Source organism: Rissa tridactyla, chromosome 1, assembly GCF_028500815.1.
Source record: "Rissa tridactyla isolate bRisTri1 chromosome 1, bRisTri1.patW.cur.20221130, whole genome shotgun sequence".
Lineage (NCBI taxonomy): Eukaryota > Metazoa > Chordata > Aves > Charadriiformes > Laridae > Rissa > Rissa tridactyla.
The window spans coordinates 218,706,544-218,722,447 of record NC_071466.1 but is presented as its reverse complement, the minus strand read 5'-3'; the positions used below and the strand labels follow the sequence as shown (position 1 = coordinate 218,722,447).

Genomic DNA, 15,904 nt, shown 5'->3' with positions numbered 1-15,904 from the left:
GCTGAGCATCTCTCGGAAGAGGGGCTTCCTTGGGGGAGCGCGTACATGGGTGACCCAGCAGTGCCTCTCTGGGAGGGAGTTGAGCTCCTCTGCTGTGCAGAACGTGGAGATGGGGAGTGGGATCCAGCCCGGGTGGGGATTAGTGGTCTCTGGTGGGGTGCGAGAGGGGAACCCTCATTTCTGAGCGCTCTTCTCTCCCTTTCTCTCCAGGCATCACCAACGTGCTGTATCTCTTCTGTGCAGCACTTACCGAACACAAGATCCTGTTTCTCTCCAGCAGTTACCAGAGGCTGACTGACGCCTGCCGGGCTCTCCTTGCGCTTATGTTCCCCCTCAAGTACAGGTGAGGGAACCCCATCGGTCCTGGAGCCCCTCAGCCCCTCCGACAGCGACCTGGAGCCAGCCAGCGCACAGCCGCCTGCCGAGCCCATGCGGGCTGCCCTGCCTGCCCCGGGCTTCCCGCTCTCGCTGCCTCCTGGGTTCAGAGCTGCGATGGCTGTGTTTTGGGTGCTGCCGGCAAAGGGCGAATGCCCACAGGTCTTGGCTGTGCTGAATGCCCCTTTCCTGAAGTCTTTGTCGTGCGCAGCAATGTAATTCCAGAGTGTGTCCACGGCAGCAAAGGGGTATGAACCTTCCAGCCCTGGCTCCCTCCTCTCCAGGGCTGTAGCACTGGAAGCAGGAGCGAGGCATTACCAGCAGTGTCTGCAGCTGCAGGAGCTGCTGGCATGCACTATTCTTAGCCATGGCGACGCTTGACAGAGGGAAGTGAGCCCGTCCGGCCACAGGACGTGGTCCAGCAGTGCCCGTGGTCCGTGTGAGAGAGGCCAGAGGTCCTTATCTCTCCAGAATCCATCCCCTCTCCCTTCTCCCAGCCACGTTGCAGCCCGTGCAGAACACAGAGCCTCAGTGCGCCGCTCCTGCTGGCAGCCCTCCGTCCCAGCCCTGGGCACGGAGTCTGGCTGAACGGGGAGGCCGGACACTGGGAGGCTTCCAGAAAGCCGTGGTACAAATTCTGCCCTCCCTAGGAGGGGACACGCTCATATACAGGGCGTTTGTTAAGGGGCCGGTGGTGGTGGTGGCCAAGCCGCTGCGGTGACTCCTGCGGGACGACTGGCACCCCGCTCGCCCCAGCCCTGAGGAGCGGGTGATGCTGTGACCCGTGGGGTCCGTCCAGCGAGGGGGACGCCGGCTCGCAGACTGGCCGCTACTGGGGTTGTTTGCGCATCTCCCAAGTAGGACAGTGGGGATAGACAGGCCATTGTTGCTGCCGGCTCCTGTTGCACTGTTTCCATGCTGGCCTGCCATAGCCCCGGGCTGCAGAAGGGCTGTTTGTATTCCAAAGAAAGCTTTCTTTTGGAGTTAAATTGCTCTGCTGGAAACCTTTCCCTTGGTCAGACTTAGATTATAACTCCAGGGCCACAGAGTGCTCGTGGTCAGTGTCCAAGGAGCCCTCAGAAGCCTTGCGCAGCTGTAGGGCACGTACTGTCTGAAGGGCTGCGAGTGGCAGGAGAAAGCCTGCTGTCCCGGGAACACGGTCACCCCACCACCTCTGGGGGGGGATCGTCAGCTGGTGTCGAGGACGGTGCTTGGGTGGGGAGCAGGGCTCGACCAGCTGCAGCGATGCTCTTTTTTGGTTGCAGCTTCACCTACGTGCCCATCTTGCCTGCACAGCTCCTTGAGGTACTGAGCACCCCGACGCCCTTCATTATCGGGGTCCACTCCATCTTCCAGTCGGAGACGCAGGAGCTGGTGAGAGTCCCTTCTGCCGGGAGCAGAAATGGTCCTAGGAAGAAGCAGGGGTCGCGTGCCAGGAGGCTCAGATAGCAGCAAATGCTGTGCTGAGGGTGTTCAGGGCAGCCGGCTGAGCACGCCGGCACGCACAGGCTCCGCTTGTTGGTGCCGGCCAGCCCGGGCTGCGGTCCAGCTGGGCGCACGAGCCAAGCAGGGCCGGCTGGGCCACGCGGCGGCGGGGCTCTGGGCTGCCGAGCCTGCACACCAGCGGCTGGGGCGAGCCGGGGACTTGGTTTTGAAACTCAGCTGGCAGCGCTGGTCCAAGAGGCTGGGTTGGCACTTCAGACTGCAGTTCAGAAGCTGAATTCAGTCAAAGCGTAATGAGTCTGATCTAAACTGAAACAAGCTTTCCCGCAGCCTCCTGAACAAAGCGCAGCGTGCCGCTCTGGTGAGGCAGGATGGCCTCTGTGTTGGGCCGGGCTCGGTGTCTGACGCCTCACCCGGGCTGATGCCACAAAGTCAGGGCAGGCGCCTGCTGCGCAAAGCTGCATCCCTCTCCTGCCAGGTTGTCCTCCCCCTGCCACCTTCACTGGTGTCCTGGTTTGAGCTAAAACAGAACCAGTTTTGCCCAAACCACGACAGCTGGTGATAGGATCCCTTCATGGCTTGCATACTGGCAAACACTTGGGTTTGGTGACAGGGGGTAAGAGAAAATAACTCCTGAGGGCGGCTAGAGTGTTTGCAGGGGATGGAGAGGAGACAGACCGTTGCCAAGCCCTCCTGTCCTGAGCTGGGCGTACCCCCTCGCTAGCACTCCGTCACCCAGTGGGAGGTGGTGGTGGGGTGTCGGAAAGCTGGGCCGTGTCTCACACCTCTCCTGCCACTTCCAGCTGGATGTTGTCATCGCAGACCTGGACGGGGGGACAGTGAATGTCCCCGAGTGTGTACATATCTCCCTGCTCCCCGAACCCCTGCTCCAGCAGACCCGGGAAGCCCTCTCCATGGTAAGTGTCACAGCCTTTCCCCCTTCTGCGGAGTGTGAACACCTCGGGAGCCATACACATTTCCGAGGGGAGCTGGGAGCGGAGCAGCAGGAACTCCTCCAAGAGCAGAGGTCCATATCCCGAGGTCCTGCTGACCATGTCAGAGGAGACCTTTCCTGGTGCTGATGGCCTCGTGCGTGGCAGTGCCAGAGAGGGTTTTTCTGCCAAAGGTTTCTGGGAATCGGGCGGCTGGCTCCCAGCCTGCGGGCAGGAAGCAGCTGTGGCTCCGGAGCTTTTCTGGCTGCTGGCGCGTTCCCCCGGCCATGCCAGAGTGTGCCCAGGGCAGCTGCGCCAGACAAATGCTGCACGCGTCAGCTTCTGCCCCTCGGCTGTCGCCGGGGAGAGCAGGGGGACTGGCTCTGTCACAGCCCCCCGGTGCCGAGCCCCCAGCCCTCCCGTACATCTCCCCCTTCCCTGCTGCTCTTGGCTGAGCTGTCCCGGGCTCCGTGCTCCAGGGCTTTGCCAGGAAGGGTCCGGCCTTGAGGCTTCCCTCGCACGACAGAGTGTTTTCTGGTACCTGGTGGTTCCAGCCCCCTGGGTTTGTTTCCAAGCCCTTCGGGCCTTTCTGGGGTGCTGTTGGGTCCCTGGAGAATGCGGCTTTGCTTTTTCCAGCTGTGAAGGCGAAGACCCCCCCCTATGCCCCTGCTGAGCCTGCTGTGTGCCTTGTCTGTGCAGGTCTTGGACCCGGAGCTGGAGGTGGCAGATCTTGCATTCCCCCCTTCAACGATTTCCGCCTCTTCTCTCAAAATGCAGGTGAGTGGAGCGGGGAGGGAGAGGGACCCCTCCTGGAAACCATGCGGTCATGGCCTGGAAACCAGCGGTGCCGGGTTTGCTGGAGGCAGACACCAAACTTCTGGGTACTTCAGCAAACCCCGGGGCTGTGAGAGCTCCCTTTCTGCTGCGTGCAGTGTCAGGGCTGCTGTGAAGGGGAGGCAGGACGGTGAACCCCGCCTGCCGTGTCCCTTTTTCCCTGGAATCTCTGCTGAGTTTCCTGCCCCGCTCAGCAGAAGCTGACCCTGATGTGTGGTTTGATCCCCTCGCCTCTGTGCTGGGTGTAAATTCCTGTCCCCTGGGCTGGCTCATCTGCACCCTCCACCTGACTACGCTGTGACCACGCTGTCCTTCCCTCTTCCCAGGATAAGGAGATCCGGGCTGTCTTCCTCCGCTTGTTTGCACAGCTGCTTCAGGGCTATCGCTGGTGTCTGCACATCATCCGCATCCATCCTGAGCCCGTCATCCGATTCCATAAGGTGAGGCGCCGGCATGGGCACATGTGTGTCAGGGCTGCCCAGCACCTCTGGCACCAGCCTGGCTCCAGTCTGAGCCCCCTGGGGGAAAACCAGCTGCTGGGAGCGGTGTGATGGGCCCTGGGCAGCGCGGGAGGGCAGGGAGCGTGTGTCTGTGGTGCCTCCATCTGCTCCACCACCTCCTCTCCCTGCAACAGAATTATTTTTTCAAACTGTTCCTGTGGAATAGCTCTTCCCCAGGTGGGTTGAGCGGAGGTTGGGACGGGCTGACGTGCGAAGAGGTTTGCACAAATACAGCTATATCTAGAAGGCAGTTCTGTGTTTGCAGCAAGTGACCTCTTCCCCGGGTCCACCTGCAGCCCTTGTTTGTCCTTGACCGTCCCGAGGTCTCGCGGGTCAGATGGCGCTTCCCTGTTTATGCCCGTGTGTGGTCAGATGCAGCTGGCGTCCTGGGTGCCTGGTGTCCAGCAGCCTTTGAGGCTCAGAGAAGGTGTCCCTCGTGTCCTGGTGGGGAGGGGGGTCCCCCAGGAGGGGAGAGGGTTTTCTTAAGATGTGGGGAGAGGAAGGAGGCAGGGTCTGCCTTCCCGGGCGCTTCTGGGGTGTCCTCTCTGCTGGAAAGGCTGGCGGGGCAGGGAGAGCGGGGAGAAGCTTGAAGCGTTTGGGAGGAGACCTGACACAGGAGAAGGCGACAGACGGGGAGCGAGAGCAGAGGGACTCGAGCGTTGTGGCTTGGGGTGGCCACATCTTGCAGCCGGCAGCCCTGCCACAGTCGTGCAGGTCGCTGAGGACCTTACGGCTGTCGGAACCCTCTGCCCAGCCTGCCCCGAGGTCAAGGGGACGATGCCTTGTCCCCACGAAAGCTGCGTGGGACCACGCACGCACCGTGCACGGCCGGGGCTCGTGCATCACCAGTGCTGCTCGGCACTGTATCATGTGCGCTGGTCCCGGACATTTAAAGTCAGCAGCGTGTTCATAAGGGTTTTGAACTATTTTTTTTTTAATGCTCAATAAAAGGTTATTCCCAGCAAAGATTCAGTAGTTCCATAAAATCATAAACATGCAGTAAACATGAGAAAATGCCCTTTCATAAAACATAAAACTACATCGTGAACTTACATTTCATAAAATCATTGCACACAGAAATGGTATATGGTACAAAATAGCCTGAATTTCACTTATTTGCTGCCTTGGTCACAGCAGCACCTCTGCCTCCTCCCACCGGGTGCAGGGCCGCGGGACTCAGCAGCCCGTGTTCTGGTGCAGCGCCCGTGGCTCCAGCACCAAGCCCTGCGCCCCTCGGCTCCTTGCCCCAGAACGGGGCTGGGCCAGCTCCTCCCCAGAGTGGCCAGGAGGGCGAGCGTAGATGGCAGAGTGGCCCGAGGTCTGTGGGTGAGCGGTCCCTGCCATAGCACCCCTGTCCTGCCCCTCTCGCTGAGTCAGGGTGCAGCGAGCGGGCGACGGCGTTGGGAGGAGCGAGGGCTGTTCCCACCAGCTGCTCCTGCAGGAACGTGGTGGGCTGCAGCTGGCGGTGCTCATGTGGGATGAGCTCCTGTGTCCATCTGCCGAGGGGAGAGGCCTAAGGGCTTTCTGCAGCACAGGAGAGACACGGAGCTGTTGGAGCGGGGCCGGAGGAGGCCCCGGAGATGCTGGGAGGGCTGGAGCCCCTCTGCTGTGGGGACAGGCTGAGAGAGCTGGGGGGGTTCAGCCTGGAGAAGAGAAGGTGCCGGGGAGACCTTCCAGTCCCTCAAGGGGCTCCAGGAAAGCTGGGGAGGGACTCTGGCTCAGGGAGGGGAGCCATGGGACAAGGGGGAAGGGTTTTACACTGGAAGAGGGAGATTGGGATGAGATATTGGGAAGAAATTGCCATGAGGGGGGTGAGCCCTGAGCCAGGTTGCCCAGAGACGCTGTGGCTGCCCCATCCCTGGAGGGGTTCAAGGCCAGGTTGGACGGGGCTTGGAGCAACGTGGGCTGGTGGGAGGTGTCCCTGCCCAGGGCAGGGGGTGGCACTGGGTGGCCTTTAAAGGTCTCTTCAGGCCAAACCATCCTGTGATTCTCTGCAGACACAGGAAACCTGTGCTTCAGGCTCCCTTTGTGGCGCTGCCGAGAGGCTCCTTCAGAGGCAGGTTTGGGGAGGAGGGGGGGTGAACCAGCGTTGCTCAGGATGAGGTCCCTGTCACAGCTGCCAGAAGGAGCCTGCAGCTGCTGTGCCCCTGCTTCCCCCAGGGCTGGGGCTGGTGCTCCTCACTTGCCACCGAGCCTGTCCTGCTGCAAGTGTGTCACTGCCGCGGGCCAGAGATGCAGGTTTCTGTGCAGACCCCATCCCTGTGCCCATGTGGGACGGGGAAGGAGATGGCATGGCCCCACTGCCACACGGGCCCCTGTCCTTCGCTGCGGTGATGGTGTCACCCAGGCTGCCATGTCAGCTGGGAGACCTGATGCCCGGGCAGTGCTGCTGACGGCGCGTTCTCCCCTCTTCCAGGCAGCCTTCCTTGGGCAGAGGGGGCTGACGGAGGACGACTTCCTCACCAAGGTGCTGGAGGGCATGGCGTTCGCTGGCTTCGTGACCGAGCGGGGGGCCCCGTACCGCTCCATCGACCTGTTCGATGAGGTAAGCGGCAGTATGGGAGCAGCAAACCCCTGCCCAGCTGTCCTGCACATCCTCAGCTCTCCCTGCCGCTCGAGGGACAGCCGGGGATCTGCTGGGACACTCTGGCTGCAGCATTGCACCCGGGGATGGAGCTGGGCTATGGGGAGGGCGGCCGGATCCTGCCCAGCTGCTCCTCTCACCTGTCTCTTCGTCTCCCAGCTTGTGGCTTACGAAGTGAAGCGCATGCGCGCAGAAGAGGGGAACAAGCAGAAAATACTGCGGCACATCAAGGAGCTGGCGGAGAAACTTTACAAAAATGTGAGTCCTGGAGACCCGAGCGCAGGAGGGGGAAACTGCTCAAGGGGGGAATGTTTGGGGCAGGGATAGACTGGGTCTGTCCTCCCTCCGTAAACTCTTCCTGGAGCATAATCCTGTCCCACCCTGCGCTGTCACACGTGGCAGGGCACCTGCTGTCGGGCTCAGCAGGGTCTGGCCTGGTGTGAGCTGCTGTCAGGAGCGGGATTCGACAGGCTGGGAGTTGGGGGGGTTCAGCCTGGAGAAGAGAAGGCGCCGGGGAGACCTTCCAGCCCCTTCCAGTCCCTAAAGGGACTCCAGGAAAGCTGGGGAGGGACTCTGGCTCAGGGAGGCGAGCCACGGGACGAGGGGGAAGGGTTTTACACTGGAAGAGGGAGATTGGGATGAGATATTGGGAAGAAATCCTTTGCTGTGAGGGTGGTGAGCCCCTGGGCCAGGTTGCCCAGAGAAGCTGTGGCTGCCCCATCCCTGGAGGGGTTCAAGGCCAGGTTGGACGGGGCTTGGAGCAACGTGGGCTGGTGGGAGGTGTCCCTGCCCAGGGCAGGGGGTGGCACTGGGTGGCCTTTAAGGTCCCTTCAACCCAAACCCTTCTGTGATTCTGTGATTCCTCAGCTTCAGTTGGCCTGGGCATCAGGCACCCCATGCCTTTGCTCCAGAGCAGTTGCAGCACTTGTTGTCTGATCCAGGGCGGGCCAGCAAAGGTCTTCTGAAAGCAGAGCAGCGCCCATGGGGCCCTTTGCCGTCTCAGGCCGGAGCTCCTGTGTGGTGCTTTGCTCGCTGTTGTGTCCATGGACAAAGCGAGCTGTCCTTGCGGCTCCTGGGAGCAGAGCGTGCCGGCACTGCTGCCCACACAGCCTGCCCTTGGGGCTGCCGGTTTCTGGGGGTTGTAGGTACCAGCTGGGAGGGTGTTTGGCCTCAGAGCAGCGGAGGTTGCTGAAGGATGCCTTGCTGGGGCTCCAGCCCTGCCAGAGGATGCGTGATGGCCACATGCCTGAAAAGAAGCTGTCTTTGCTGTGCCAGGAGAACCCCTACCCCGCGGTGACCATGCACAAGGTGCAGAAGCCCACGGAAGGTTGTCACCTGCGCCTCCACCAGAAGCCTTTTCCCCGTCTGGATGAGGGGACGGTGCAGTGGATCATTGACCAGGCCACGGCCAAGCTGCAGACGGCTCCTCCTGCTGTGAAGGCAGAGAAGAAATGCATGGTGCCATCAGGACCCCCCATTGGTACGTGTGCGCAGAGGGTCTTGCCCTGTGGAGAGAAACCCTGCTCAGGAGGAGCTTTGCCGTGGTGTCACTGGCTCCTTTTCACACTACGGCCTGTCTGAGGGTCCCACATCAGCAAAACCTGCTTTGGAGAAGCAGCAGCACTGTCCCCGTTAGCTTCTGTCCCTTGGGGTGCTTAGAGCTCCCTGGAGTCTATCAGCCAGTGAGGGGATGGCTGAAGACACCATAGTATTCTTCCTCCAGAAGACCCCAGTATTCTGCCCACGTAGAGCCAGGGAGGGGGCACCCATCCCTCCCCACCCCGGGGGTGAAAGTCCTGCCCTGGTGGAACTAACAGGCGATTCTCTCCCCAGCTGCCATCATGGAGCGCAACGGCAACGCCCTGGCCAACAGCGCCCGTCGCCTGGAGGTGGTCAGAAACTGCATCTCCTACGTCTTTGAGAACAAGATGTTAGAAGCCAAAAAGGTGAGGGGGCTCCTGAGGAGCTGGTGGTCGAGGGGAGGAGAGGGGGGGTTGCTCTGCCCCTCCTCGGTGGCAGGCTGGAGAGGACGTTCCCTGCCCGTGTCCGGATCTCTGCTGACCAGCTCTGTTCCCCTGGGCATGTGTTCCCCTCTCAGTCCTGTTCCTCCTTGTTGTGTCCCTGGGCTTTGGGCTGATCTGCGCCAGCTTAGCAATAGTTCTGCATCTCCCGGTGCCCCTCGGGGTCTGTCCCGTGGAGATAACCGGGCTGGGGTCCTCCCCGGCCCTGCTGACCACCCCAGGTGCGGGGTTTTGCTCTGCTTTGCCTCCACCTCCGAGTGCGGATGCGCTGTCTGTAAACACCCTGGTGTCAGCCAGCGCAGCCAGGATGTGAAGTCCCCCCTGCACCTCCTCCGTGTGGGCTGCCCTTGAACTCACCGTCTGGCCAGAGCTCAGCTGGGCCCTGTCTTTTTACACTCTGACTTCTTCTTTCCGCTGCAGTTGTTCCCTGCTGTGCTGCGCGCCATGAAGGGCCGAGCCGCCAGGCACTGCCTGACCCAGGAGCTGAACCTCCACGTGCAGCAGAACCGGGCGGTGCTGGATCACCAGCAGTTTGATTTCATCATCCGCATGATGAACTGCTGTTTGCAGGTAGGAGAGGGCTGGGCAGAGCCTGTCTCCCCTCGTGGGAGACAGCATGGTGCGGGGAGTGCGTCTGGGGGTCTTGCAGCAAATCCTCTTGAAACCTCTGCTCTCTTCCCCAGGACTGCACTGCCATGGACGAGCACGGGATTGCAGCCGCGCTCTTGCCGCTGGTCACCGCTTTCTGCCGAGTGAGTATCTGCAGTGTCCTGAGAGCCAGAACTCCTGGGAGGCCGCCGAGGCTGGCAGGCTGGAGGACTGAGAGCCAGCGCTGCAGCCAGGCTGAGGGCAGATTGTCCCCTCGCTGCTTCTCAGAGTGCGGGGGCTTGCCCTGTAGCTCCCAACCACTCTCCAGGCTGGCCAGACCAAGGCTCCCGAGGTGGCTGGAACACCTGCGGGAAGGGTGCTCAGAAACTGGGGCTGCTCTGAAGCGCCAGCTTCATCTGTCGGTGAAGCTGGGCTGAGATAAGGTTCTGCCTCCCCTAAAGCTTCCGTGGCGTGAGGCCCTGCGGGGCGCTGGGTGGTGCCGGGCAAACCTGGGAAGAGTTTGCAGGGAATGCTTGGAGGAGCTCTGACGCAAGTGTCCCTCCTGCCAGCACAAGGGTGCGTTGCCTTTCCCGGGAGCAGGCTAGAGCAAGGACTATGTGGAGAGGGGAGCTTGGCGCAAAGGCCATGTTGGTATGAAACTCTCTTCCACCTTCTCCTTCCCCAGAAACTGAGCCCGGGCATCACGCAGTTTGCCTACAGCTGTGTGCAGGAGCATGTGGTGTGGACCAACATCCAGTTCTGGGAGGCCATGTTCTACTGCGACGTGCAGAACCACATCCGAGCCTTGTACCTGGACAACAATGAGGAGAACCACGTGGATGAGGTGAGGAGGTGACAGCGGTGCCGGTGTCCCTGGAGAGCCGCTGCTCAGAAGCAGCTCTCCCCAGAGGTCCACGGTCTGATAAGGATGCTGAAACCAGCCTGAGGGATTGAGGTTCTGGGGGATCCCTGTGGGAGCAGGGGGGTGAAGGCTGGCAGGTCTCCTGTCCATGCAGACGACCAACATCTCCTTCCAACTCCTTCAGGAGAGCACAGAAGGGCCCCAGGAGGCCAAGTCTGCCCTGGAGATAGCATCGGAGCAGCTGAGGCTCTGGCCCACCATGAGCCGAGAGAAGCAGCAGGAGCTGATCCAGAAGGAGGAGAGCACTGTTTTCAGCCAGGCCATCCACTACGCCAACCGCATGAGCTACCTGCTGCTGCCCCTCGACACCAGCAAGAACCGCCTGCTACGCAGCTCCGGGCTGGGGGACGTGGAGAGTGTCAGCAACAGCTTCGTCACTAACAGGTGAGCTGGGCTGGAGAGCTGGGCAGGGCCGTGCTGCAGGGACACCAGAGCAACCTCAACTGGGGACGGCAGCTCCTTGGTGCGGTACCTGGGGCATCTGGATCATAGAATCAGAGGATTGCCCAGGTTGGAAGGGACCTTTCAGATCATCGAGTCCAACCACCGACCTGACTGACAGAAACCATCACTAACCCATATCTCTAAGCACTGTGTCTGCCCGGCTTTGAAATCCCTCCAGGGATGGCGACTCCACCACTGCCCTGGGCAGCCTGGTCCAATGCTCAATAACCCTTTCAGTGTAAAAATGTTTCCTAATATCCATCCTAAACCTCCCCTGGCACAACTTGAGGCTGTTTCCTCTTGTCCCCTCGCCTGTTCCTTGAGAGAAGAGCATGAGCCCCCCTGGCTACCCCCTCCTTTCAGGGAGCTGCAGAGAGCGAGAAGGTCTCCCCTCGGCCTCCTTCTCTCCAGGCTGAACACCCCCAGCTCCCTCAGCCGCTGATCATGCGGCTGCTGTCAGGGTTGATGCGGGTTGCAGTGCCCGGGGGTGTTTCATACCCAGAGTGGAAGCTGGAGAGCTTGAGATGGGTTCGTATCAGGAGTGGAAAGTCCCTTGGGCTCTGCCTGACGTGGGTTACAGCAGAGGAGAGATGTTCCGGGTTAACTCTTCCCTACTGCTGTACCACAGCATCGCTGGCAGCGTGGCTGAGAGCTATGACACAGAAAGTGGATTTGAGGATGCAGAGAGTTCTGACGTGGCCAACTACGTGGTGCGATTCATCAACCGCTTTGTGGACAAAGTCTGCACGGAGAGTGGAGTCACCAACGAGCACCTCAAGGGGCTGCACGTCATGATCCCTGGTAATACGCGTTGCAGCGGTGCTGGGCAATGGGCGGCCGCGTGCTCTCACTGGGGATCCTTCCAGATCAGCTCAGGGTTCTGCTCAAGAGATGGTTCTGCAGGAAGCAGTGGGAAGGCCAGGAGAAGGCACAGACAGTGCCACAGGGTGGGTTGGCACCCCTGGGTGGTGTGTAGGGCAGGACTTTGCTCGCAGTCTCTAACTTGATGTTTGTCCACAGATATTGTGCAGATGCACATAGAGACACTGGACGCCGTGCACAGGGAGAGCAAGAGGCTTCCTCCCATCCAGAAGGTAGGGGCCTGGCCTGCTGCAGTGGGGGGGAGGTTCTGGTGCCGTGTGGGGCTGTCAGGTCCCCTTCTGCGGTCTGCATGGGCCTGAGCTTCCTCTTGTGCATCCCCGTAGCCGAAGCTGCTGCGCCCCAACCTGTTGGTGGGTGAGGAGTGTGTGATGGAAGGGCTCCGCGTGTGCCTCATGCCTGATGGACGGGAAGAAGCTGCTGGAGGGAATATTGGTGGTCCACCTCTCCTCCCCGCGGAAGGAGCCATCTTCCTCACCACCTACCGCATCATCTTCAAAGGCACTCCCACGGACCCGCTGGGTAAGGGTCTTGTGTGCGCCGCGTCCTCTGTCTCCAGGGGTTGGTGTAATGCCTGGGGAGGAGGTGGTGGGTGGCTCTTCTGGAGCAGCGGCTGCAGCTCACCCTGCTGCAGGAGCTTCTGCCTTGGCTGCCTTGGGTGAGTGACCAGCCAGCACCGGGCCTTGCTGGGGGCTGCTGCAACCACCACAAGCTTGATGGTTGCTCCCAGTACTACAAAGGAGGTGGTTGCTCTTGGTGTCCACCTTTGGCAGATGATACATTACTCATGCCCATCCTAGGCATCATCTACGAGTCGCCGTGGGCTGGCTGTAGTAAATCTTGCCTGTTTCTGTCCGCTTTATCTTATGGGGCTCTCTGTGGGGTGAGGCCATCGAGAGTGGTCCAGCGCGGCCTGAGGCAGCGGGATGTGGCTGACCTGTTCCCATGCTTGTTCCCAGTGGGGGAGCAGGTGGTGATCCGATCCTTCCCCATTGCCTCGCTGACCAAAGAGAAGAAGTTCAATATCGAGGCCCCGATGGATCAGTTCATCCAGGAGGGCTTGCAGCTGCGCTCGTGCACATTCCAGGTGAGACTGCGTGGGGCGTCGGGCTGCTCCTTTGCATTGCAATGTCTCAGCTGAGGAGCACATTGCTGGTGAGACCCAGCAGGTACATGGCCATGGCTGGCACCATCCCTTGGGACGAGGCACTCACTGCCCGGGCTGATGTGGTTTGGGGGTAGTTTTCCTGAGGCGATCAAAGACAACCTCTGCAGCGGGTGACAGTGTGCCTGAGGAGACGGAGCTGGAGGCCCCCTTGCAAAGGAAGGAGTAGGCTGGGGTCTGTAGAATCATAGAATGGCTTGGGTGGGAAGGGGCCTTAAAGGCCACCCAGTGCCACCCCCTGCCCTGGGCAGGGACACCTCCCACCAGCCCAGATTGCTCCAAGCCCCGTCCAACCTGCCCTTGAACCCCTCCAGGGATGGGGCAGCCACAGCTTCTCTGGGCAACCTGGCCCAGGGCTCACCCCCCTCACAGCAAAGGATTTCTTCCCAATATCTCATCCCAATCTCCCCTCTTCCAGTGGAAAACCCTTCCCCCTCGTCCCGTGGCTCCCCTCCCTGAGCCAGAGTCCCTCCCCAGCTTTCCTGGAGCCCCTTGAGGGACTGGAAGGGGCTGGAAGGTCTCCCCGGCGCCTTCTCTTCTCCAGGCTGAACCCCCCCAGCTCTCTCAGCCTGTCCCCACAGCAGAGGGGCTCCAGCTGGAGTTCTGCCGTGTGCAGGAGCAGCTTCTTGCTTGTGAGCTCGGGGTCCTTTCCAACTGTCCTGGTGGTTGCTGGAGCCCTGGGAAGGTGTGAGATGTCCCCACCCGGCACCCTGGGAGGCGGTTCTGCAAAACCTTGTAGCAGGTCTTGGGGGAGAGAAGTACAGCAGGGAGAGATGTCACAACGCGAGTAGTTTTTCAGCGTTTTACATCCTTGAGAGACTCGTGGAGGTAGAGCTGTGCTGGGAGGAGAGCGGCTAAAATGTGCTGTCTGCTCCTTCCTGCCCATGTTGCGTGCTCAGAGGCGTGGTGACCGGGCGCGGGGCACATCACAGGAGCAGCAGTGCTGGGTACGGAGTGGTCTCCGGGAGGAAGGGGTCTGGCAGTAACTGGCGCGGAGGGGCAGCCAGAGCAGCTCCCAGCCTGGCCTGTGCCCATTGCGGTCCCTGCTCCCGACCGGGGTCTGAGCTCTGTGCTGTGGGAAGAGCCAGTGGGATGAGCGCTTCCCAGCGCCCTGGCCCAGCTGTGCTGAGCACGCCGTGACCCTTCAGCCTGCTCTCTGCTGTTCCTGCAGTTGCTGAAGATTGCCTTCGATGAGGAGGTGGCTTCAGACAGTGCTGAGGTCTTCAGGAAGCACCTGCACAAGCTGCGTTACCCCCAGCACGTGCGTGGCACCTTCGCCTTCACTGTGGGCCAGTCACCCAAGCAAGCCATGCAGCCCAAGGCCAAGGAGAAGAACCCCTCGCTCAGGTACCCGTGCAGGGGGACAACAGCACATGGGACGCACTTGACCCTTCCGGGAACTGCAGGGCTTCTCCTCTCCCTCCTCCAGCCGCTGAGCAGGTGTCACTTGAGAAAAGCTGGGGTACAGACTCCTGAGCTGGAGGTCAGGGTCGGACCGTGCTCAGAGCTCTCCACTTGTCCTGGGGAGGGGACGTGCCACAGCGATCTGGCCCCACGCAGAGGACCGGCCAAACGTGGGAAGCAGGGTGTTCTCTTCAGTGCCGTTCCCTGCCCCGTTGCCAAGGCCAAAACGGCACAAGCCTGGTGGAGGCATCTTGGGGGGAGAGGTTCCAGCGGGCACGGGAGAGCAGTCTGTGCTGTGCTGGAGGACGGGGAGCGCAGCGGGGCAGCGGCAAAGCTCTCTGCGTGGTGCTGCCCTGCGGCCAGCCCTGCTCCTGCGCTCGGGGGCTAGGTTAAGCAATGCTGTGGCGCTGGGGTCTGGCTGCTGCTGTGTTCGCGCTTGGTGTGGCCTGGAGTCTAAGCGTCTCTCCCCGTGTGTTTGTGACTCAGCTCCCAGCAGGTGACCGATATGTTCCAGGGCCTGACAGTGGGGGTCATGTCCCTCGGGCACCTTGGCCATTCGACCACGTAAGATGCCTTCACCCTGGGCGGGAGCTTGCGAGGTGGCATTGGCTCAGGCTGCAGCCTTCACTGCTCCCAGAGTTTCTTCTCACCTGCTCTGCATGCGACTGGGGCTGTGGGCTTATCACTCGGGGAATGCCCTTTTCCAGCCTGCCGGTCTGACGTTCAGGTTTGGGGTGCGCGCTCTCACTATCGCAGCACCATGGCCTCCAGAGGCGCTCGGTCGGTCGGTCATCCTAGTGCTCTGTGGCACTCCAGTGGATCCCAGGACATGCTGAGGGAGCTGTGCCTGTACCACTAACCTCCAGAGACGTCTAGAGCTGCCGGCCCCAGCTCTGAGCCTGGGCACAGTCTCAAAAGTCTGTCTGAACTTGGAAGATGTGCTCTGTCACCCCCCTCCAAGTGTGCTTCCAGTGCCCCACACTATCTGCAAACCCTGCTCCTCTGGTTAGACAGCCCTCTCGTTCCATTCCTCGCCTCCATACCTGAGCATTCGTTCTCAGGACAACGTTCTTCCTTGGTCCTAAGGCTTTCCCTGCTTTGGTCGATGTTGGGAGCAGGTGGATTCCCTCATCGTCTGCTTTGCAAAGCAGAACAAGGCACCTCCTACTCTCACTTTGCCCCCATCTGGATAAGGTGGATTTCTAGAAATCTTTGCATCAGCGTAGCTGTTCTCCGGGGTTGGACCTGGCCCCTTCCCTGGCTGACGCATCTCCCACCTCTCCTTTATTTGTTCCCCTTTGAGCCCAGGGGCTCACGGAGATGGTGATGAGCACGAGGTCCTGTCTGTGGGCAGACCATTCCTGCCTTCAGGAATTCCTGCCTTCTGGACCTCCGTCGTGCAGAGCCTGTTCTGACCATGCAGCCTAATCACCCGTGGGCTTTGGAAGGTCTCCCTTCCCTGTTTTCCTAGTGCTGCCGAGCCCAGCTGGGCTCTCCCTGTCCCTAACATGGCATCGAGCAGGTCACCGTCCGCAACCTGCCTCCCTCTGCCCAGGGCGCAGCAGCCCCATGTCCAGGCTGGGCTTCCAGTGTCCTGCGGTGCATCCCCAGCCCCTGCCATGAGCTGGAGCCCGTCTCCTCCAGGGACGAGCTAGATCACTCCCTGTGGGAGCTCCGAAGCGGAGGTGATGGCGTTAGAGCCCAGGACAAGACTGGTGTCCCCTCAGGTCGGGATGCTGGGACGCCTGCTCAGCTGGGCTGCCCCGTCCAGGCCCCCGGGCACGCTGGTCCCCCCAAGGGAAGGAATGCGTTG

At 61.1% G+C, this 15,904-nt stretch overlaps 1 protein-coding gene across 1 annotated transcript in view; it reads left to right on the top strand.

The window, feature by feature from the left end:
* Positions 1-15,904, top strand: part of SBF1 (SET binding factor 1) — an 88,466-nt gene that overhangs the window by 59,833 nt on the left and 12,729 nt on the right. The window contains 18 exon segments of the mRNA XM_054199968.1: positions 211-343; positions 1,641-1,749; positions 2,622-2,735; positions 3,450-3,527; positions 3,911-4,024; positions 6,501-6,629; positions 6,828-6,926; positions 7,944-8,148; positions 8,502-8,614; positions 9,110-9,259; positions 9,373-9,441; positions 9,963-10,121; positions 10,324-10,583; positions 11,272-11,444; positions 11,664-11,737; positions 11,849-12,044; positions 12,482-12,609; positions 13,859-14,034. Coding sequence (XP_054055943.1) covers positions 211-343; positions 1,641-1,749; positions 2,622-2,735; positions 3,450-3,527; positions 3,911-4,024; positions 6,501-6,629; positions 6,828-6,926; positions 7,944-8,148; positions 8,502-8,614; positions 9,110-9,259; positions 9,373-9,441; positions 9,963-10,121; positions 10,324-10,583; positions 11,272-11,444; positions 11,664-11,737; positions 11,849-12,044; positions 12,482-12,609; positions 13,859-14,034 — 2,479 coding nt within the window.